Genomic DNA, 24,379 nt, shown 5'->3' with positions numbered 1-24,379 from the left:
AGCAAGCCCTCGCCACCAAATAGAAGCCAGCTGCTTTCGTGGCTCAGCGTCTCACAGCTGAACGAGACCTAGGCCAAGGGTTGCACACCCATGCCCCTCCAGAGCTGCCGGGTCACTCTCCCAGGCAGCCAGCGGATGTGGAGCAGGACAGTGGGGAAGGACCCTGGGCCCATGGCCAGCTGAGAAGTGCACAGTCCTGAGCAGGTGAGATCAGTCCCAGGGGCTGGGAGGTGTTCCTGCTTCTCCATACAACTCCCAACTCCTCACAGTGAAGTGACTTGTCAGGTGTTTTGTTTTGTTCTGTTTTCAACATGGTTGCTAATTTGGTTGGTTTCAGGTTTTTTTTTTGTTTGGTGGTGGTGGTGGGTCTTGTTATTTTTTAACCTCGTGGTTGTTACTTGACAAAGCCTCTAGCTTTTGATATTGCATAATGACATCATCATCTGTATGTAATGTATGTGTGTGCATGAGAGAGAGAGAGTCTGTGCATGCCACAGTCTACATGTGCAGGGCAGAGGACAGTTTGAGGTAGCCAATTCTCTCCTTGCATCATGTGGGTCTCAGGGATTGAATTCAGGTTGTCAGGCTCGACAGTGGGTGCTTTTACCCCTGGAGCCACCCCACAAACCATCATCTGTACATCGAATACAAACATCACATTTGAGAATGTGTGGCCAACTTAAAAAACATTGCCAAAAACACAACATTTTAAATAACTTTACAATTTGATGTTGGGTGCATTCATAGTTGTCCTCTGCCACACGCATCTTGGACACGCCTGTGAGTCTGCAGCTTGCTATGACTCAGGGTACAGATGCTACCCTGCAAAACACCCAGACCTAGGGTCCCTGGAAAGAGCAGCTGGCTCCTTCTTCCCTTGCCCTAGGGCCGGGAACTCAAGTTTGGGAAATTGTTAAAGCCTAGACTGAAACTGCAGTCCATGTGTACACAAACAGCCAGGCCTGAGAAATCAGAACCATATGGGGCTGACCTGCCTAGAGGGGGCTGCCCCTACTCCCGCCCACTGGCTAGCCCTGGTGAAGGCTGGGACAAGGCTCACTGAGCCTTCATGGAGTAATGCACACTTCCCCAGGCTGGGACCTCAGACCCCACCAGCCTTGTAATTTGATGAATCATCAACATCTGGGGCTTAATTACGAGGCCCTGAACTGATAATCCTGGTAAGCCCCCTCATCCAGGGGCCCTGTCCCAATGCATTTTGAGGGCTCTATTTCCCCGGCAGGAGCTGTCAACATTAATTACAGTAAGAAAGCAAGACAGTCTCCCAGCTCTTGTTTGGTGGAATGGTTCTATATGCATCTAAACATTGCCAGTTTGTTGGTTTGGCTCCTTGCTGCCCATCTCAGGGAAAGTGAACCACAGTAAGCAGGACCCAACTCAATCTACACATAGTGATGCCTACCTATAATCCTCGAAGTGGAAGGTAGAAACAAGAGCATCAGGAGTTCAAGGCCAGCTACAGGAGGCTCTGCCCAAGGGGAAAAAGTAAAAAGAGGCTAGAGAAAGAGTTCCATGAGTAGAGGCACTTGTTGTCAACCCTGATGACCAGAATTCAATCCCAAAGTTCACAAAATGAGAAGAAATAACTGATGCCCAGAAGTTGACCTCTGACCTCCACATGGATAAATAAATGCATTTTTTAAAAAACTAAGAAAGGCTGGAGAGATGGCTCAATAGTTAAGAAAGCACTGGCTACCCTTTCAGAGATCCCAGTTCAAGTCCCAGCAAACACGATGACTCACAACCATCTGTAATGGGGTTTGATTCCTCTTCTGCCATGCAAAGATACATGCTAGTAGAGCACTCATATACCTAAAATACATAAATAAATAAACCCCTTTGGGCTGGAGAGATGGCTCAGTGGTTAAGAGCACTGGCTGCTCTTCCAGAGGTCCTGAATTCAATTCCTAGCAACCACACAGTGGCTCACAACCATCTATAATGAGATCTGGTGCCCTCTTCTGGCCTGCAGGGATACATGCAGGCAGAGTACTATACATAATAAATAAATAAATCATGGAGAAAAGAAAACTAAGAAGGACCAACTCCCAAATAACCTCCATCCCCACAGCCTTCACCCTTGAGCTAGAGGAGCCACAGGAAGTATCAGAGGCAGCCCTTGCCATCCCCAACATAAAGTGCTGGTTCCCACAGCTTTCAGCAGCTGATCGTTTCCAGGGATGGAGCCCCACAACCCAGGCATACTTTGTCAGAAACCCTCTGGGGGCTGGAGAGATGATGGCTCAATGATTTAGAGCACTGGCTACTCTTCCAGAGGACCCAGGTTCAATTCCCAGCACCCACACGGCAGCTCACAACTGTCTGTAATTCTAGTTCCAGGGCATCTGACATCCTCATACAGACATGCATGCAGGAAAAACACCAATGCACATAAAATAAAAAAATAAATAAGTTATTTAAAAAAAGAAGAAGAAAGGAACCCTCTTGCCATACTTGTTCTCAGTTCTCAATAGATGACCCCTTGGACCACTACTTAGAAACAGTCCAATGGGGCAATGAAGGAAAGAGCCTTTAACTCTAACTGCAAATGGTCCAGCATCCTCTTTGGGCCTCTGTTGGTACTCATACACATAAATCATTTTTTAATAAATGGACCTACTGTTATTTATTTGTTTATGTGCTTTGTGTGCGTGTATGCATGTGCACCCCGTACCTGCCTGGTGCCTGTGGAGGCCAGAGGGCATCGAATCTCTGGAACTGGAGTTACCAAAGGTTGTGAACCATTATGTATGTTCTGGAAACCAAGTCCAGGCCCTCTGCCATAACACAAGCAAGCGCTCTTAACCAGGGAGCCATCTTTCCAGCCCTGAATAATTTTTAAAGGTTGTCAGGAGTAGTTGCTCACATCTTTAATCCTGACATTTTAGAAGCAGAAGCAAGTGGATCTCTGTGAATTTGAGGCCAATCTGGTCTACAATAGTGAGTTAGTGAGTTCCAGGCCAGTCAGGGCTGTAGAGTGAGACTTTGAATAAAAAAAAAAAAGGAAGGAAGGAAGGAAGGAAGGAAGGAAGGAAGGAAGGAAGGAAGGAAGAAAGAAAGAAGAAAGAAATAGTCAGTAGGTAACACAGCCTACCCACTCCCCACTCAGGAAGTCAAATGAAGTTCACTCCCAGTGCTGCCTCTGCCAGGGCCAATCCAAACACCCATTCCCAGTCAGCTAGACTGTTGCTATCCTGTCTTGAACTGATATTGATCTAGGAGAGGAAGAAAAAAGGAAGGCTGACCTGGGAATCAACTTGAACTTGTCACTTGAGAGAAGAGCATGCCTCCCACCTTATAGATAATCTAAAGGCCTGGCTGTCCTGTTCACTGAGTGAGGCAGAAGACTGAGCCTGCCTCTGGCTTTGCTTTCAATTCTTGTGCAGCCTGTGGTTTTATTTGTTTCTCGAACATCCAGAAACATCCGGGAGCCAGCTGATCTCCTCAAGGAAAAGCGACTTCAAGCAGAACTGAGACTTGTAAACAGCTGTGGGGTTTCACAGAGGGCATAAGGTGTTGAAAACCTCTGGTGGATCCTATGGCTTTGATCAGGAAGGGGAGGGATTTCCTCAGGCAAGGTAACAGGGATCAGAGGAGGGATTTGAACCCAGGCTGAGTGAGGCTCAAATTACTTTACTCCTTGGTGTTTCTTGCAGAAAATTCAAGAAGGGCAGTAGTAGCTGATGGTTGGTTCCCCGTTGTCTGGGACAGGGGTGGGTTGCCTTGGGAGAGATAGCCATCCCTAATCCTGCCATCAAAGCATACATCCAGCCATTCTGTGGCTCTGTCCTTCCAATCTGCTTGCACTCTGTCCTGCCTTCCCTAGCCTGACCACACAGCAGCCAGATTTGTTCTGGAATTAGACAGTACATCTCCCAGCTGCTCCCTGAGGCATCTCTCTCTCTCTCTCTCTCTCTCTCTCTCTCTCACACACACACACACACACACACACACACACACACACACACACACACACACACACACACGAGCACCCAGAGCCAGGCTTAAGCCCTTTTCCAGCCCATGGGAATGCCTACTATGTAAATAACCTCATACCTGGGTTGTTAGGCTTAGTCTCAGCCAAGCCCTGAGATGGGGAGGCAGGGCACCCATGAGACTGGAAATCCACAAACTGGAAAATGATTTGGACAAGCCTTATGGGAAAGAAAGAAACCTGCTTCACAAAGTGAAACTAAGTGTTTCTCAAACTCTCTGGACTGCAGACTCTCTCCATGGACAAGTCTACAGGATGGTGGACCATGGGGCATCAGTCTGAGGGAGGTAGAGAAGTCTACAGGATGGTGGACCATGGGGCATCAGTCTGAGGGAGGTAGAGAAGTCTACAGGATGGTGGACCATGGGCATCAGTCTGAGGGAGGTAGAGAAGTCTACAGGATGGTGGACCATGGGCATCAGTCTGAGGGAAATAGAGGAGTCTACAGGATGGTGGACCATGGGCATCAGTCTGAGGGAAGTAGAGGAGAGATGAGTAGTTTCTACCCTAGGAAGTTTCACAGTTCAGAGCAACTCAACCCTCCCCTTCCCACTTCTACCCCTGTCCCAGGACAGAAGGGACATCAGAAGTATGTCATCAAGCCAGGCAGGTCCACCTGACTACGAAGCAGGATGTCCCTTCCTCTATCTATCTCTCAGCCCCGCTCCTCAGTGGCCACTAACTCCCAGTAACCACCCTCCACCCAGCAGTTTCTTGGATACCCAACCACTCACCTAGAAGGGGGATTAATTCAGAGGCCTGGGGATACTTTTCTTACCCCAGTCTGATCAGAGATGAGCCCAGAACAACCTCTGCAGGTCATGGCCATAGGTCAGCTCTGTCCTAAAGTTCAGGACCCCAGCACTCCCTGGTTCAGCCTTAGCTGAACCCTTCTTTGCCCACGCTGCTACCTCCCCTCACATTCACCACATCCAAATTAGATCTGAATCCCCAAGTAGTTCTCCCTAACCATTCCCACTACCCCCAACCCAAAGATGAGCACGCCCCCTTCTTGGCTGTGACCTGCCAGGACACGTCTATTATTCTACCCTATTTCTCCCTCGTGTGACAGATTGATATCCCTCATCTGCAAATCTAAAGTGGTGCAAAGTCAGAAACTTTTTAAGTATCAGCATAAAACCCCAGCTGGAAAATTCTACAGCATGACACTGTGCTTTGCAGACAGAACCATTAATATCATGCAAAATTACTTTCAAGATATGTGGATAATATGCAAATGAAATATAAATACATTATGTGTTTGCACTTGGGACCATCTCCAAGATATCTCATTATGTAAATGCAAATATTCAAAATGCATGTATCCCAAGCCTTTTTGGATGAGGGATACTCAACCTGTATTTTCATATATATGATGAGCTATTATAGGGATGGGACTCAAGTCTAAACACAAAACTCCTGACATGTCAAATATACCTTCTACTCAGAGCCTGCTGTTAATGAAATGTCAAAGAATTGGAGCATGAAGCAAAGTTTCACCATGTGAAAGAGACTAGTTGGGCATTGTGTTGCTACTTGAAATTTCAGATTTTGAAACAGGGTCCAGTGTAGCTGAGGCTGGCCTTGAACTCACTAAGAAGTCGAAGATGACCTTGAACTTACAGATCCTCCTGCCTCGACTTTCTGAAGGCGGGATTTCAGGTGTGCCTGGCTTTTATGTGGCATTGGGGACTGAACCCAGTTTTGTGCATCCTTGGCAAATACTCTACCAGCTGAGCTGCAGTCACAGCCTGGAGCTCAGGTTTTCTGATGAGGAATGTTTGATCCAAGCATTCCCTGGCCACATGTTCCATGTCAGGCCTCACTCTTATGCTTGAGAATGAGGGGTGGGGGAGGGCAGGGACACTTTCTTTTTGGCTGTCATAGAACTTGTGTACAACACACATTAATCATGTGCCACATGCAACCATCAGATTATATTGTCAGGAACAGGGACAGATGACCCGACTCCAGGATGTAGAGAAACCTGAAAGGTTTCATGGAAGAGGAGTAACCAAACTACCTGATCTCAGCAGAAGCAGGTAGACTTCTGAGTTCGAGTCCAGCCTGGTCTACAGAGCGAGTTCCAGGACGATATCCAGGGCTACATAGAGAAACCCTGTCTTGAAAAACAAAAACAAACAAATTGGCTGAAAAGATACTTCAGCCATTAAGAGCATTAGCAGCTCTTCCAAAGGTCCTGAGTTCAATTCCCAGCAACCACATGGTGGGTCACAGCCATCTATAACGGAACCCTCTTCTGGCCTGCAGGTGTACATGCAGATAAAGTACCACATCTATGAAATAAATAAGTAAATCTTAAAGAAAAAAAGGGTGAGCCAGGCAGCGGGGACGGTGTGTGCAAAGACTCAGAAGGGTAGGGCTGCCCCGGGGGTCAAAGGTAAACTACGTGTTAAACTGAAACGTTTCTTTAAAAGAAAAAACAAGTGAATTAGAGGACAATAGGATGAAGACAGGGGCTTGCAGTACCAAGCAACTCCGGTCTGCAGAATCTCCACATGATGTATCCTTCTAGCCCTAAATGGAGACAGGGCAAGACAGGCAAAGAGTGTCTTAGGGTCAGTGGCCCTCTGCAGACACTGCAGAGACCTGGTGGTCCTAAAATACCCTACTCTCAGCCCTGGCACCAGTATCATCTAGTTTCTCTCAGCCCTTTCTGTCACATGCCACATCAGAATATTCAGCCTTCCAGAGTCATCCAATCTGAGTGGCAGCTGCTCAAGTCAAGCTGGCTTAAGGGAAACCCAAGTGTGCAAAAGTGTGCAGGACCATGACAGCAATACAGCTATGAGCCCTCAGCGCTGTTCTTTCTCTCAGACTCTCAGCTCTGCTTTCTTCTCTGTGGCTCTCTCTCTCTCTCTCTCTCAAGCCACATGGGGGAGGGGCCAAGGAACCCTGGTTCAAACCCATTGAAGGGAAAGAGAGCCCCTTTTCTCCTTGAGAGCACTGTTTGAAGTCTCAGGCATGATGCTCATGGCTCAGTTTGCATACCAGGCCTGCACCTGTCACCTTGACAAGAGAGTATGGTCATTGCCCACTCTCCACAGTCCCACCTAATGATGGGGAGAGGGTGTTACAGAAGAACTGGGGTTCTGTTATCAAGGAGGGGATTGTGAGTGGCTGACTACACACAAATGCCCTTCCCCTACTCCCTACTCTGGTCACATGGGATGTACCCTGACCTCAGGGCTCAGGACAGGCTTTGCTTTCTTGTCACTATATAATGCACTGGGGACCTAAGACATGGGAGGAATGTTCCTGTATGTAACCCTTGCTCTCTCTCTCTCTCTCTCGTGTTCCAGGGACCTCTGGGTCTGGATGGAAAGCCAGTAAGTCACCACAACAGTACTAGATGGTCCCGGGGTAGGACTGCAGCTGTGGGGGTGGAGTGACCATGGGGACTCCTGAGGGGACTGGGAAGTTAGTTCAGCAGCTATAGTATAGCAAAACAAAGCCACTTGCCATGTGAGTTCAAATCTATCTCCACCATCTGCTGTGTGAGCAACCATGGAGATGCCCTTTCTCCTTCTTGCCTCTAAGCATCCTCTCCTAGGGGATGTTAGGGAGTTACGGAGAACCGTGGGTAGCAAAGTCCCCAGCATTTAGTCAGCCCTCAAAGTCTAAGTCCATCCCAACAGGCCCTAGACACAGAATGTCTAATATATTCTCAAGACTTCCATGATGAGCATCAGACTGAGAAGTTCTCAATACCTGTTCCAGTAGCCCACATTCCACAGGCATCCTCAGCAGATGAACAAGGTGCACAAGGACATATAAGCACAATTAAATAAATAACATGGTGTGGGCGAGCAGGTAGGCAAATAGGTGTGCTGATAGAGGGGTGGTGGTTGGATGGATTAATGGATGGGTGGTTGAAATGATGGCTAGAGAGGCAGGTAAGTGGATAAATGAGTGCATGGATGGGGGTTGAGAAGATGGATGGATGGATGGATGGATGGATGGATGGATGGATGGATAAAAGGGAGGGTAAGCAAATGAGTGAATTCCTGGATAAATGAATGAATGGGTAGATGAGTAGGTTAATAGATGAGTGAATAGATGAATGGAACAGATAAATGGGTAGGTAGATGATGGGTAGGTAAATGGACAAGTGCATGCATGAATGAGTGAGTAGATGAGTAGGTAGAAGAGCACATGTATGGATAAATGGATAGGGGGGTGACCTATTGAAGGATAGATGAATGGAGACTGAAATTCAAGGGGCCATTGCGCTTAAAGGCAAGTATTCTGGAGACTAAGTGACAACTCTGGACAATGGCCTCCTCTCCAGCAGAGACAAAGCATGGAATATGTGTGCCCTCTAGGCAGAAAAACTAGTACATGCACCCTTTTCCTATGCAAAGGATGCCTGTGGATGCTTACTGCTGACCCCCAAACCCTCACCTCCATCATGCAGGTGTCAAGCTCCCAGGGACAGGAAGGATAGCTTGACAGGCCTGTGTAGTATTCCACTCAGACGGCCACAGCTCTGCTAGCCCCATACATTCCTCTGCCCTCACAGCCATGGGTCAGCCAGAATGGAGCCAGCCGCTCACCTCCCTCATGCCTGTTCTTTCTCTATCTTCCTTGCTCAGGGACTTCCAGGCCCCAAGGGGGAAAAGGTAAGTGCAGCTGGATGCTGTCTGGATACTGTGTGCCAAAGAAGGATGCCAGCAGCCAACTCTAAATCTCAGTTCCAGAGTGGAAAATTGAGCAAATCAGCCCTCCACCCCCAAGCCTCCAGTTCCCTGTCTGCAGAGTGGAGCAAGCAATGCCAAGGCCTGTCTCTAAAAAGGGCCACAAGCTCATATACCACATGCTGGGAGGATTGGATCTGGACTCTGGTGTCCCAGCAGAACAAAACAAAGGCAGTTTTGTGCAGTGAGCTGGGGCCTAGAGAGCTTAGAGTATGAGCGATGATAGACATTGTGTCTGTGGGGAAGAGACCACTTTAGGGACACAAATGGCAAAGAGCTATCTTGGCAGCCCCTCATGAAGTAAATGGATGGGTGGGTGAGTGGATGGATGGATAAATGGATGTGTAGGTAGATGAATGGAAAGATGAACAAGTTAAGTGAGCAAATAGATGGATATAAAGATGGATAGCCATTCCACTGATAAATAGATGGAGCCTAGACTCCAAAGAGCCACTACCCTTGAAGGGACTGTATGCTTCTGGACACAAAATCTGATATCTCAGTCAGGCAGTGGTGGTGCACGCCTTTGATCCCAGAACTCAAGAGGCAGAGGCAGGTGGATCTCTGTGAGTTCGAGGCCAGCCTGGTCTAAAGAGTTAGTTCCAGGACAGTCAGGACTGTTTCACAGAGAAACCCTGTCTCAAAAAAACAACAACAAACTCTGACAGTTCTGAGCAATGGCTCCCTTGGTACTTGGCATTAAACATAGGACCAACCAAGTTCCTTGGAAGGAAGCAGAAGAAACTTGTGTGGACATGATGCTGGGAGAAAGAGGGACCAGAGCAGAGTGGCAGGGCTAAGTGAGTCCTTAGGAGCCACATGCAGCTATGCCTCAGTGATGTGGCCACTCGCTGCCAACAGGGCCGAGAAAGTCATGGAAAAACACAGGACCTGGTGGCTCAGAGTCTCCTCCTCGAAGTCCAACTCCACTACTGTGTGTTTTTGGCAAGTTGCCCAGCTGCAAGGAGCTCAGTTTGTCCATCTGTATCAAAGTAGCCTCACAGAGCTATGGAGAGGTCTCAAGAGGTCACGGTCTGAATGGCCTTTGTTGGCAGGTGGATGAGACACTGGTGCAGCTGGTAGGTATTGTGATTGTCTTCTTGGCTGGTTCTGGCCACCAAAGCCATAGAAACAACTCTGGGGCTTTGAAATCAAAGCGAAGCTGGCACTTTTGCACCTATTGCTGAATAAAGTGTTTCAAAGCTCGTGGCTTCATTACCTCTCCCTGCTCCAGGGTTCAAGAATGGCAAGTGGACACAGTGGGGGCAGCTACCCACAGGCCACACTGTGTCTGGGATCTTGAATGTCTGGGATGCAGCCATAGTGAGGAACTGCCTGGCTTTAGTGTGCTGCCCGTGTGACCTTGGGCTATATCACTTAACTTCTTTAATTAAGCCCCACTGTCCTCGTTGGAAATGAAGATTGAAAATGGGGCCTTCCCATTGTTTGCATTAGAATTTACACCAAGCACAAAAATAATGTTCAAGAAGAAATGTGGAGAAATAATGTAATCAGTGGCTATTGATTTCCCTGTGTTTGGTCCCCAGGGTGCACCAGGAGACTTCGGCCCGCGGGTAAGAATGGAGCATGACCTCCCTCATCCACTACACATGGTTTGTTTATTATTATAATAAGGCATTTATAGCATTTCTTTGGGGGGGGTCCCAGCTCACCACAGTTTATCCCAGAAAAAGGCGAGTGAGATAGCCCCTCCTCCCCACTTCTGTCCCCACTGTGGGAACCCCCCAGGTATCCTCACCCAATGAGGCTGTTACCCCCTACACAAATGACAGTTATCTGGCAGATAGTCTACTTGTCATGCTTGTTACCATAGTGGCCAGGCAGTGGGGTTAACCCTGGTCCCAACCAGACCCTGACCATGTCACAAGAGAGCTGGCACTCAGGAAATGTGAAGGTCACCTCCCAGACCCACAAGTTTGACAAGTCACTTTTCCCAGAGATTCTCACCCAGATTCCCACAGATTCAGTGCTGTGAAGATTCGTTATAAACACAAATGTCAGTAGTTGACGCAGCACTCAGCATGGGGACAGGAGACAGGTACCCCTCCAGTGCACCTGTCCCCTGGGTCCAGGAACCTATAAGTGCTTGTACTGAATCTTAGGTTGTCCCTAAAAGTGAGTCTTGGCAGAGGAGCACTCTAGTAGCCCTAGACAAGTTGTGCTCACCATTTCTGGAATGTTCTGGGCAGAGTACCCTGACTGCAGAGACTAAGAGGTAGGCATTAGCTTCCCAGAGAAAGACTGGATCATGTGGAAGAAGGTTTTGGGCACCAGGACATATTGGCACAAAAGTGACTCACTCACACCAACAGTCTGCCATCTTAGGGCGGGACTGGGTGGAGAGCGAGTGAGCCGCTTGGGCACAGAGAACACGGTCTATGGCAGATGAAGAGAGGGAGGGAGAAAGGGCGGAGCACACGGGCAGGGGCTCTGTGGTCAGCGTGGGCAAGCAAAACCCAGCTCTGCACCTCCAAGGCTGGCTCAGAACCCAGGCTTTATAAAATGACAGCAGTGGGACCCACAGTCACAGGGTGTTTATTGTGATAACAAGAGCTGGAGCAGGCAAAGGGTGAGACAGGCTGAGTTTCGGTGGGCAGAGCTGTCCCTTGTTGGGCCATTGACAGAGGGCAGGACCAAGGCCACAGAGGCGGAGATGTGTCTGAAGTCAAAGACAGGATATTTCCCTTACTCTGTGGCTGCTGGGGGAAATACTGGTTTCAGGTGGGATTTATGAAGATTAATCTTCCTGGTAGGATTGCCCAGCCTGCAACAACCAGGATCCATCTGGTCCTGAGTTCACCATTTAGAACATTTCTTCCAAAGTTCCTTGTCTTCCCAGGGATAGCCTGCCTCCTGCCATGGGGTTCCAGCCATCAGATAACTGCCCCCCCCTCCCCACAGAAAGGCTTTGTGGCTTGAAAAGACAGTTCACCCTTCTCTCTCATGGTCCCCAGAGTTAACTAGGGTCTCTCTTATGGTTGCAGGCAGAGTGTTCTGGGGGCCCAGGTGATGATGTCCCCATCATGTGGTTATTGTTGATGTGTCTGTTCACACTCAGCTGGGAAGCAGCCACATGTGGCTTTCCCATGCATCATGGGGCTTCCTCCCAATTTGGCAGTGGGTTCTTAGGCTTCTGGGAGCAGCTTTCTAAGAAGCAGGAAGTGACAGTTATCACACCTGTTAGGAGCTCCACCCAGAATGTACCCAGCGTCACACCTGCTGTACGCTACTCCTGGTCTGGTCTGGTCTGGTCTGGTCTGGTCTGGTCTGGTCTGGTCTGGTCTGTTGTTCTGTTGTTCTGTCTATTCTACTCTTCTGTTACAGGAGGTAGGGAAATGGGTATTGGCATACCCAGCCACAAACTGCCTTTCTCTGGGCTGCATTAGGTGGCTCTGCCTTAGAATTTTTGCATCCTCTCCTGTTTTCTTACCACACTACCTTTTTGCCATCTAGATGGTTTTCCCACGGCTCAACACAGGCTTTATAAGTAGAGATCATCGTGGGTACACTCTCCATGCCCTCAAGGTAGACTGCTGAGTGAGGGGGCCTGGCCTGCTAGTTTGCTGTGCACCCCAACCCCTACTCACCCTGTGTTTTCAGGGCCAGACCTCAGCCATCCAATCCTGGAGAGAGAAGAGAAATGGTTAGGGGAAGAAAATAAGTGGCACACACCTTACTCCAAGTAGCAGGAGGCAGAACAGACAGAACTCTGTGAGTTCAAGGCTAGCCTGGTCTACATAGCAAGCTCTGAACCAGGCAGGGCTGGGTCTACAAAGTGAGTCTCAAAAAATAGAAACAAAAGCCTGTACAGGAGTCAAAACTCCTTTCTGTCTTGGTAAATTGAGTCCAAGCCAGGTGTGCCCAATCTGGGGCCTCAGAGCTATGAGCAAATGAATAGCAGGAGGGAGAATCAAATCCTTCTGAATTCAGTACTGAATGAAATAGGAATGTCCACTCTCTTTACTGAGATCAGATGACCTAATGGCAATGCTATTTTGGAGTCTAGACTCCTGGCCATGCCATACTGAGCAGGAAACCTGAGAGGTGCCAGGCATTTATTGAGAAATTGAGTGTGACTCGTAGTTTGCTGAAGAGGTGAGCTCTTTCCTGGTAAGGGGAGGAAACACAGATTGAAAAGAGTATCTGAAAAAGACCAGTTTTAGCATGCAGTTCCAGCATGAGGTCCAAATCCCTAGAACTGAAACAAAGTGCCCAGGGGGTGTGGCAGCCTGCCTGTAATTCCAGCTTCAGACGGCAGAAAAGATCCCCATGGCAAGTTAGCTTGGAAGACTAGCCTCACCTGCTGAGCTCTGATTGAGCGGCCCTGCCTCAGTGGATAAGGCGGAAGAGATATTGAGGGTGATTTCTGACATCCACCTCAAGCCTCCACATGTACACACATATATGCCTGCATATATATGTGTGCCCATGTATGTGCAAACACACACACACACGGGGGGGGGGGGGGGACTAAAAATAGAACCTGGAAAGATGGCTGATCAGTTAAGAGTATTGACTGCAATTCCAGAAGACCCAGGTTCAATTCCCAGCACCCACATGGCAGTCCATAATCATCTTTAACTCCAATTCCATGGGACCTAATGCTATCTCCTGACCTTCATGGGCACCAGGCACACACGATGCATAGACATACATGCAGGGGGACAAACACCCATAAAACACATTAAATAAATGAAAATTAAGTTTGAAAAAAAAAAACTAAAGCTGGGTATGATAGTGCATGCCTTTAATCCCAGGACTCAGGGGGGAACTGAGTAGGTAGGTCTCTTTGTAAGTTCCAGGACAGCGAGGGCCTCACAAAGAAACCCTGTCTAGAAAATAAATTGTAATAATTTTTAAAAAGACCAGTCGTCCTGGTAACAGACGGCTCAGTTTTTCTTAGTTCAGTAGCTCTAAATAAACAATTACCACCACCACCCCGCCCCCAGGCACTTTATCTGCATGATGGGAGATAGCTTGGCCCTGGCCAGCTGTTCACAGAAGCTGCATTAGACCATCTTCACTCTACAGGAAGTGCTTGCTGTATTCACATAGGGCTTTCTTGTTGCCAGAAAGTCAGGACACACTGTGCCATGATCTGTGCCAGTCACACTGTGGCCTCCCTTTCTTGCAGCATAGGCCATGAAATGGGGGTTCGGCATGCCTGAGGTCTGACCTGGTACTAACATCAGGTAGATAGTCAGGATTCTGTGTGACGTACATCTATGTGGCCCTTCGTTGCCTGCTATTGTTTTATTTTGCAATCACTGAAAATTCACTTGCACATATAGTAAATAATTCCCTGTGTACCTTCCATGCAGTTGTACCTAAGGTGACATCATGCTCTACTGAGGTCCAACCTGTCAATCTGGAAGCTGATGGTGATCCAACCCACCAGCATTACTCAGATTTCCTCAGTTTACACATGTTTGTATGTACACAAGCTTGAACATGAGTGTGAGCATGAATGTATGTGTGTGTATGTGTTTAACTGTGTGTGCATGAGTTATGAACATGTTTAAATGAGTGTGTGTAAATGTGTGTGCTTGACTGTGTGAACATGTGTGAATGAGTGTGTCAAGTGTGTGTGTGTATGCATGGGTAAATGTGTATGAGTGTTTGCGGATGTGTGTATGAATGAGTGTCCGTGTGTGTCCAGGTATTTTTCTCTTCTATGCAGTGTTAGCATATATGGACTCCTTTCCTCACCTAGTACCACAGTATCACCTCGCTCCCTCATCCCTAGCCCCTGGCAACCACTAATTTCCATCTGTTTAACTTTTCCATTCAAGAATATCTGTATGATTTCATCTCCCTGATATTTTATTTTTATTTTTTATTTTACAAGACAGGTTTCTCTGTGTAACAACTCTGGCTGTCCTGGAACTGACTTTGTAGACCAGGCTGGCCTTGATCTCACAGAGATCGCCTGCCTCTGCCTCCTGAGTGCTGGGATTAAAGGCGGGTGCCACCACTGCCTATCCAGTTTGGGTTTTTTTAATAACATGTATTTTTGTGTGTATGCATGCATGTAAGTGTATGTGCATGCATATAAGTGTGTGTGCATGCACTAAGTGTATATGCATGCATGTAAATGTGTGGACATGCATGTAAGTGTGTGGGCACACAACACAGGCTTGGAGGTCAGAGGACAACTTGGGGGAGTCAGTTCCCACTGTGTAGATCCCAGGATTCAGGCAAAGACCACCAGGCTGACAGCCAGTGCCTTTGCAACTTCAGCCAACTCACTGGCCCTGGTTTAGATTTTTTTGAGAAAGGGCCTCATGTATCCCAAACTGACCTCAAATTCTCTATGTAGCCAAGGATGACCTTGAACTCCTCCTGGCTCTGCCCCCAGTGCTGCGCTGGGATCACCATATGCTCTGTTTCTGTTGTTTAGACAGGATCTTACTTTGTGGTCAAGGCTGGCCTGGATCTCATTTCCGGGTTTTTTGTTTGTTTGTTGTTTGTTTGTTTGTTTGTTTTTTGGTTATTTTTGTTTGTTTTCTTGGTTGGTTGATTGTTTTTATTTTTAAAGACAGGGTTTCTCTGTGTATCCCTGGCTGTTCCAGAACTCACTCTGTAAACCAGGCTGGCCTTGAATCACAGAGATCCTCCTGCCTCTGCCTCCCAAGTGCTGGGGATAAAGTTTTGTGCCACCGCTGTCTGGCTCTGGGACTCATTTTGTAATTCAGACTGGCCTTAAATTTATAGCAATCCTCCTGCCTCAGCCTCCCAAGTGCTGGGCTTTACCTGATCCTTTTTTGTTTACTGCTGAGTGACATGCCATAATATGACACATAGCTTAGCCTCTTGCCTGTGGGAGTATATTTTGAGAATTTCCATTTTGAGTAGTTACAAAGAAAGATATGCAAATATCCACATGCAGTTGTGTGTGAGCATAAAATAAATGCCCACTCATGCATGTCTGCCACTTTTAACGCAATGAGAAAGGACCAAACAGGACGTTCTTGCCAGAGACTCTCGTCTCACCCACCCAGCACATGTCATTTCCCCTCCTGACAACAGATCTAGATTCAGATCTTGAGAAGGTGGCAGCAAGGGTCTGTTCCACCAAGGTCCCCTCCTGCAACCTACAAGAAGCAGCCAGAGCCAATATCAAAGCCCAGTGACCGCCTCAAGGGCTGGGGAAAAGGAAAGCATGGGGGTTGCCATCTAAAAAAAAAAGCCTATTTCTGGAAGTTAGAAACCCTCACCCCTACCCTCAGGGTCAAGTCAAACCATATGTCTTTCAGGGAGCCCAAGGGCAAGATGGAGCTGCAGGACCACCTGGGCCCCCTGGACCACCTGGGGCCCGGGGCCCTCCTGGTGACACTGGGAAAGATGGTCCCAGAGGAGCTCAAGGCCCAGCGGTAAGAGAAGACACTGGGGCCTCCAAGAGCTGGACCTATATTGATGCACACTCTGAACCCTGATCCCCAGAGCCAACTCCAAACCAGCATTATTCCTAGTAGACCCAAGGCCAACCATTAACCAATGCACACACTCAGCCTAGACCCAACTCTAACCCCAATCCCGCCCCCAGCCCATCTCAGACCCTTATGCCAGCCAACCCTTTAATCTGATACAGATGCTTCCTAGCCCTAATCAGGACCTTGACCTCAAATCCTGTCCCATGCCCCAGCTCAGACTATTATCCAGACTCTACCCCTGAGCCTGAGCCTGACCCTATGCCCAAGGCTAACCCTAAAAGACCCATGTACCCCAATTTGAGTTGCAAACTCAGTCTAAATCCTCACCCCAGCTGACCCAGATACCACAGGTGTCTGCAATTTATCTGCAATTCTCCACCAACCCCTATTTCTCTCCCTATTCCCTCTCCCTCAATACTAACTAATGTGCCTCAGTTTCTTCCCAAGGCCATGTGAGGGTGGTCCACAGAAAATAATTCTCTCATCCTATCCCAGAGACTCCAGTCTGTCCTTCCCTCCAGTGCAGAACCTCTACTAGACTGCCATCAGGGGCTCCTATCAGGCAGGTCCTCTCAATTGGCTGATCCATCCATTGTCACATTAGGTGCATAACTCCCAAAGTCTCAACCTTTTCATCTGTGAGGTGGGAACAATAACAACCAAGTCTCAGGGTTGAAAGAAGGTGAATTTGGATGCTCTACTTAGAACCCTTGCTATAAGGGCTCATGTCATGGCATGAAATTTAGGCTCAGTTCATGTGACATCCTTGGGTCACTCACTGATATTTTCACATACCTCCTTAGGGTCCCAAAGGAGAGCCTGGACAAGACGGCGAGATGGTAAGTGTCCTGGGTTTTGCAAGGCTAGAGTACAGAGGTGTGGCTCCCAGAGATGGACGCCTCTTTCCCGCTGTAATGAGCTACTTTCTTCGTTGCTATGACAAAATACATGGCAAAGGAGACTTTAAGAAAGATTTTTGCTCATAGTCTGAGGACACAGTCCATCAAGGTGGGGATGATGTGGTGGCCTGAAAATGAGGTAGCTGGTCTTTCTTGGTGGGGACGGCATGGTGGTGGGAGATTGAGGCATGCAGTCACAGCGTCTACAGTCAGGAAGCAGAGAGATGTGAATGGGTGCTCAATCCCCTTCTCCATTTATTCAGCCCGGGACCCCAGTCCCTGGGGCAGTGTTGCCCACTTTTAGTGGACCATCCCTCTTCACTTGAACCTTTCTAGAAATGCCCTCACAGTCACAGGCAGAAGTATGTTTCCATGGTGATTCTGAACCTAATCAGGTTGACGAGACAACCCTCACACTATCATGTCACCACACCAGAATTATGTAGGTGTACATGCTTGTGCGCCCATCCCTCTGTCCACAATGGGGAAGTGGATGGGCAGTCCCCAGCCTGAACAAAGTCCTGGGTGAGAGTTTGCAGTTCACCTGTCACCTTTTGAGCCCTGACACAGCCACTGCTCAAGGCACAAGGGGTCTGTCCTAGAACTTGGCTGAACATCCCTGCCTCTTCCTCTGGGATGTGGTGTCACCCTTGATAAAGGGAAAATGGCAAGACGGACCCAGGAGTACTTGGAAGGCTGTGTTCTTAACCATTGAGCCATCTCTCCAAGCCTCATGTAAACTTTCAGAATGACTTTTTTCTCACATTTAGCACAGTTTCCTTGAAGTGTATCCAAGTTTTTAGATGTGTCAGTATTTTGGGTTTTTTTTTTTCCTATTGTTCCTTTGGGGGGGTGTTGTTGCTTGGGTTTGGGTTTTCTTTTTTATTTCATTTGTTATCATTTTATTGTTCTATGTATATAGATCTTTAGCTGGCATATAAATGTGTGTACCACATGGATGTCTAGTTCCCTTGGAACCCTGAAAAGGGCTTCAAATCCCCCTTGCATTGGTTTGGGGGCTTTGGGGGTTTTGTTTGTTTGTTTGCTCATCCATTCATTCATTTTCTGTGCATTGTTGTTTTGTCTATGTGAGGGTGTCAGATCCCCCTGAAACTAGACAATTGTGAGCCACCATGTGGGTGCTGGGAATTGAACTTAGGACCTCTGGAAGAGCAGCCAGTTCTCTTAACCACTGAACCATCTCTCAAACTCCCTGAGTTTTCTTTTTATTTCATTTAGTTTTGGGCTTTTGTTTTCCTTTGTTTTATTTGGGGTTTGAGGGTTTTTTTTAATTTTTATGGTGTGTGTGTGTGTGTGTGTGTGTGGTGTGTGTGTGTGTGTGTGTATGTGTGTGTCCATATATGTGTGTGTATGTGTATGTGTGTCGGTATATGTGTGTGGGGTATGTGTGTTTGTATATGTGTGGGCACACACACACCACACCACCAGCATGGAGGTCAGAGAACAACTTGGACACATTGATTCTCTCCCACTGTGTGAGTCCCAGGGACCAAACTAAGATCATCAGAGTTGGACAAGTGCCTTTACTGGTTGTTCCATCTCACCAGCCCTGGTTTGGGTTTTTTGAGACAAGGTCTCATGTATTCCAGACTGGCCCCAAATTCACTACATAGCCAAGGATGACCTTGAACTTGAACCCTGATCTTCTGACCTCCACCCCCCTTTCTAATACCTCTCTTCTCTTATTCCAGGGCCCCAAGGGACCTCCAGGACCCAAGGTGTGTACTCAGCTCCTTGATCCCACTTCCCACCTTCTTCCCCAGTGAAACTAAGGTAATGAGGTCAGGGGACCCAGTTCAAATAAGAGACAGGTTTCTGTATGTTAGGGCTCATTTACTCACCTGTTAAATGGGGGCATGGCAGACCTTTCCTGCACTGACTTCACATCAGACTGTGAGGGTTGAATCACAAGACACCTTGGCTATTTGGGTTTGTTGTGGTTTGGTGGGGTGTTGGGGGAGTTGTGGGTTTCTTTGTTTGGTTTTGGTTGCTTTGGTGGTGGTTGTTTTGAGACAGGATTCCTGGAATGCACTCTATAGACCAGGCTGGCCTTGAACTCAGAGATCCACCTACCTCTGTCTACCAAGTGCTAGAATTAAAGGCATGTGCCACCACTGCCTGGTTCTATTTAAGAAAGAAAGAAAGAAAGAAAGAAAGAAAGAAAGAAAGGAAGGAAGGAAGGAAGGAAGGAAGGAAGGAAGGAAGGAAGGAAGGAAGGAAAATTGAGGGAAAGATTCAGAGCTTTCTTGTATGGCCTGTGCACACTTGCCCTGCACACACTTGCCCTGCACACCTCCACAGCACCCCCATCAGAGTGGTACATGTGTCACAACTGAGGAAATTATATTGACATATTTTCCCCCAAAGTCCACAGGTCACAGGAGGGTGCCCAGAGCAGTTGTGGGACAAATGTGTAATGACTTGTGCCCTCCAGTAACATACCTAACAGTAATTTCACTGTCCTAAAAAATCTCTTTTGCTGGCTGGGCCGTGATGGCACTCACCTTCAATCCCAGCACTCAGGAGGCAGAGGCAGCCTTATCTCTGTGAGTTCTAGACTAGCCTGGTCTACAGAGTGAGTTCCAGGACAGCCAGTGCTACACAGAGAAAGAGAAACCATGTCTCAGGAAAAAAAAAAATCCCCTTTGCCAGGGGTTGGGGAGATGGTTCAGTGCATAAAAGTGATTGCTCTTTAAACATGAGGACCTGAGTTCGAATCCCTAATACCCAAGGGAAAAGCCAGGCATGGCTGTGTGTGTCTGTAACCCCAGCATTAGAAGGAGACAGGCGAACCCCAAAGCATCACAGCCATCCTACATAAAACAAGCTTCAAGATACACAAGGCAAAGAAGAAAAAAGCAGAGAGAGTGAGTCATCTGATATCCTGCATGTGCAGGGACACACGTGCACACACACGCACACTCTATGTTCACCTCTCCATCCATCCTCCTCCCCAGCCCTGGCAGCCACTGATCCCCATTCTGCTTGCTCACTGTTCTTGTCCCAACTCAACTCCACTGTCTAATGACCATTTATGGCCCATCCCCACCTGTCAGGCCTCTCGATTGCCTCTTAGCTGTGGCAAGGGAGGCGTTACAGGTTTTGGTGTGGTCGGATGTCTTCAGCCACATTTATTTCTGAAGTCCCTCCCTATGCCAGGGTCCTCTCTTCAGGCTTGGGCAATGCCTGGAATAGTGAGGAAACCTGAGTTCTCTGTGCAGGATCCAGGGTCCTTAGACTGAGCATGCAGAAAGGGCTTCCATTAGCCAGCCTATTATATTCTAACACCCATCTGAGACTGGGGGTGCCCCCTCCCCATCTTAAAGAACAGTGACTTCTCCGAGCTCAGAAGAGGAATCTAAGGCTTACTGACTCCCCACCTGCATATGTCTAAGGGGTCCAGGGGTCCTGAACAAACACAGGTCATAGGCCATTGGTGCCACTTGCACCAGTGTGGACAGAGGTCTGGCGTGCAGGCCACATTCCAATAGCACTGACCACCCCCTTGCACCCTCATTTTGTCTTCAGGGAGAGTCAGGCACTCCTGGAAAGAAGGTAAGGGAACCCTACATCTGGGGAGAAAGCCAGGCGCTTGGGACAAGGATGAGACAGGGCTTCCCCACAGAAAAGGTGTCCTTCTCTTCCCCAGACCCAAGTTCTCTGCCCTCTGTCTCAGCAAAGCCACCAGATTCATCCATTCTCTCACTCGTTCTTATCCTTCATGGTACCCACATCCTCTTCAGAGCTTGACCATAGTACAATCGCCATCACTTGGGGCCTTGTCAGAAATGCAAATTCTTGTTGCCTGGGAAATAGCTCAGGTGGCAGAATGCTCTCGTAGTACAAAGCCCTGGGTCTGACCCATAGCAGAGTAAGCAAGGTGTGGTGGTACACACATGTAATCCCAGCACTCCAGAAGTGGAGGCAAGAGGGTTGGTCATCCTTGACTACATAGTGAGTTCAAGGCCAGCCTGGGCTACATAAGATCCTATATTGAGGAGAGAAGGGGAGAGAAAGGGATGAGGGACAGGAAGGGAAGGGGAGGGAAGGGAAAAAGAAGGAAAGCAAACTCCAGGCTCACTCTAAACCCACCTGAGACTTTGGGGTGTGGCTGGGGTCTGTTTAGTCAGTCTTCTGGATCACTGAATATATGTTTGCAAACCAAGCACTAATATTCTCCACTTTGTGACAAGCTGGCTACCTCTTCCCATCTGAGTCTCAGCAAAACCGCCCCATGCTCCAGAAGGCTGCCCCAGGTTCCTCTCCTTGTGCTTCCCCCACAGTCTCCTCCCAGCACTTGAGCACTTCTGGGCACAATGTCTTCTGTTTATTGCCCTGGTGTCTGTGGATCAGGGACTGTGTGCTCTGGCCCCTGAAGATGCTCACCAGCTGTTTGCTAAATCAGTGAATTTGCTCCCCATTCACTTGTCCATCCTGTGTCTGCAGAAATGTCCTGAAGCTAGTTCTAGGATGCTTGTAGGGACTGAGATGGTTCTACTCAGACCCTACTTTAGACCATTAAGGGCAGGGAGTACCTGCCACTAGCGCCTGGACCAGACAGGTGTGCAGTGAATCTAGAGTAGGTAGGGGCCGGCTGGACCACACAAAATGTAGCCAGTATGTCCATGTGTGATGGCTTCAGCCTCAGCTGTTATCTTCTCAGGGAGATGATGGGATGCCCAGCCAGCCAGGACTCCCTGGACCCCCCGGGCCCAAGGTAAGTATACACCTTCTTCCTCAAAGGCTGTCACCCTCCACCCTCCAAAGTTACCATCTCCCTAGAGATGCCCCTACCCTGGCCCTTCACACCATGGGGCTATGAGCCAATTCCCAGGACAGGCCAGAGGGAGGAAGCAGCCGGCCCCAGACACCCTGGCAGCAGCTTGGCTTCTCATCCAGGCCATTGTCTTCCCTTACCCTAGGTCCTCTTGGTTCCCACCTTAGTCCCTCCACCCCCTGCCTAATGCCACACTGGGAATAGGATGTTATCTTCACACCTTGCCCCCCAAACCCTTTGTCACAGCCAGCACACTCTAGCCCGCCTTCCTCCAAAATGTCTCTTGGATCAAGCATAGCGGTACACACCCATAATCTCAGCACTTAGAGGCTGAGGCAGGAGGACCTGAGTTTGAGGCTAGCCTAGGATACAAAGTGAGACTCTGACTCAAAAAAAAAAATTAAATCCCAAGACACTGAAGAGATAGCTGTCAGTAAAAACTCCTACCTTGGAAGCACAAGGACATGAATTTGATCCCCAGAACCAACATTTTTAAAGGGGGGTGGACAGGTGCAATAGTACATTCATTTAATCCCAGCTCTCTAAAAGAGGCAGGTGGATCTCTGTGAGTTCCAGGACAGCCAGAGCTGTCTCAAAAGCTAAATTTAAAAAGCAAGTTTATTTATTTAAGAAAGCAAGCACAGTAGCTCCTCAGCACTGAAGAGAACCAACAGCTTAATGGCTGCCAGGTTTAGGTATGTAGCAATTTCCAGGCCAGGGAGATACATCCTGCCTCAAAAACAAAAACAAAGAAACTATGGATGGTGCTTAAGGAATGATACCCAGAGGTCCCAACTTCCACACATATATGTGCACTCACACACATGTGCGCTTGCACATACATGCACACACACACAAAATCTCTTGAGCTCCCCAGGTTTGTGCCAAGACCCAGACCAGAAGGGGGTGGTTATGGTCCTAAATCCTTTGGGCTAGAGAGAGAGAGACTTGATCTCCATCCCCTGGCCCAGAAGGGCCACATTCACCAAGAGGCCTAAACACAAGGCCCGTGGCCCCAGGCTAGCACCTCTGTTTTCTTTCACTAATAATTTCTCCATTTCAGGGTGAGCCAGGGGATGTGGGGCCCCAAGGAGAGAATGGAGTGGATGGTGCCCCAGGACCAAAGGTGATACCACAATGCTCTGCCCAGTACCTGAAGGGCCCATTGACACTGCCACTCAGTCACCAGGGGTGATGTGATCTTACCCCTTAATCTGTACTTTTAAAATGCAAGTCCCAGAGGGCCTGGGCCAGGGGTCCCCTTTGACTCACCAGCAGTGGTCTGAGGGAGGGTGGCCCATAGTTCAGAGCCAGTGACACGGCCTCACTTGCTCCCAGCTCTGGGGACAGCTGTTGGGTAGTCTTGGGCTCCTGGGCCTCAGAAGCTCCACTACTACTCAGTGCAAAAGGCTGTTCTTACACATAGCCTATGAGGTCCCAGAGCATCGGCCCTGGACTCTCTGGGGGAGAGGGTACCAAAGGTAAGATAGGGTATAAGGATCTCACACACCAGCAGGCATCTATATGTCTCCACAGGGGGAGCCCGGCCACCCAGGTGCAGATGGACCCACAGGGCCCCGGGTAAGCAGCATCCCTTCTGGTCACACTGGTGGGATCCAGGGTCCCAGTAGCTTCAGAAGCCCTTTGTCCCCAACAGGGGTCCCAGAGGACTGGTAAAGCAACAAGTCCCAGACATCTTGTTTCTTAAATTTTTTAGTGATTGTAAAATTTTTCATAACACATGTCTACAGTGAAAATTAAAATATGCATGTATAAAGGGAAAAATTCAGCTTGCTATTAAGAGCTCTCTCCCTTCCCAGGTAGCTATATACTCTCCTAGAATCTTGTTCTCATATTCAAACATTAGTATTCAGTTTATCATTAGGCATGACTTTGCCTGCTTCGGGGTGGTCTTACTTTTCCAAGCCTTCTGCAAGAAAAGCAAATGCTCTTAACTGCTGAATCATCTCTCCAGAGTCCCTAGCCCCAGATCTTTTGTAACCAACTCATATGTGTCACCAACACCTGAAAATGTAACTCAGTGCTTCCAGCAGTCTAGCCTAAGGAGCCTATTCAGGTACATCCTGGTCCTTGACATACACAACGGATGTTACTTTTAAAATTATGTACATACACATGTACCTGTGTGGGAGTTTTGTGCATGTGAGTGCAGTACCTGCAGAGGCCAGAAGAGGGCATCAGATATCTCATTGTGAGCTGTCTTGTGTGCGTGCTGGGAACCAACTCAGGTCTTCTACAAGCCCAGGATGCACTCTTAACCACTGAGCTATCTCTCCATCCCCAAGAGGAAAGCAGAGTTAGTGAGTTTGTTTATGAAGCAGAAAGTTATGTACTTGAAGAGTATCAAGTCCAGCCATTTAGAGAGGAATGTACCTAAGTGGTTCAGCTATATATGTAATCTGGGATTTTAAAGGAACTTAATCTACGACTAAGCTTAGACATTAGGAAAACTATGTGCTCGAGTATTTTGTTTC

At 48.2% G+C, this 24,379-nt stretch overlaps 2 protein-coding genes across 2 annotated transcripts in view; one reads left to right on the top strand and one right to left on the bottom strand.

The window, feature by feature from the left end:
- Positions 1-13,143, bottom strand: part of Canx (calnexin) — a 1,018,992-nt gene extending 1,005,849 nt beyond the window's left edge. The window contains exon 1 of the mRNA XM_051180780.1: positions 13,132-13,143. The gene's annotated coding sequence lies outside the window, so the exon portion shown is untranslated. The remainder of the gene's footprint in view (positions 1-13,131) is intronic.
- The window catches only part of Col23a1 (collagen type XXIII alpha 1 chain), a 278,704-nt gene that overhangs the window by 240,353 nt on the left and 13,972 nt on the right, over positions 1-24,379 (top strand). The window contains exons 6-14 of the mRNA XM_051180815.1: positions 7,339-7,365; positions 8,632-8,658; positions 10,281-10,307; positions 16,011-16,127; positions 16,991-17,026; positions 18,799-18,825; positions 21,771-21,824; positions 22,948-23,010; positions 23,421-23,465. Of these exons, the coding sequence (XP_051036772.1) occupies positions 7,339-7,365; positions 8,632-8,658; positions 10,281-10,307; positions 16,011-16,127; positions 16,991-17,026; positions 18,799-18,825; positions 21,771-21,824; positions 22,948-23,010; positions 23,421-23,465 (423 nt within the window). The remainder of the gene's footprint in view (positions 1-7,338; positions 7,366-8,631; positions 8,659-10,280; positions 10,308-16,010; positions 16,128-16,990; positions 17,027-18,798; positions 18,826-21,770; positions 21,825-22,947; positions 23,011-23,420; positions 23,466-24,379) is intronic.

The sequence above is a fragment of the Phodopus roborovskii genome, unplaced genomic scaffold, assembly GCF_943737965.1.
Source record: "Phodopus roborovskii unplaced genomic scaffold, PHOROB, whole genome shotgun sequence".
Taxonomy (NCBI): domain Eukaryota; kingdom Metazoa; phylum Chordata; class Mammalia; order Rodentia; family Cricetidae; genus Phodopus; species Phodopus roborovskii.
This window is presented reverse-complemented; position numbering and strand designations above follow the sequence as displayed.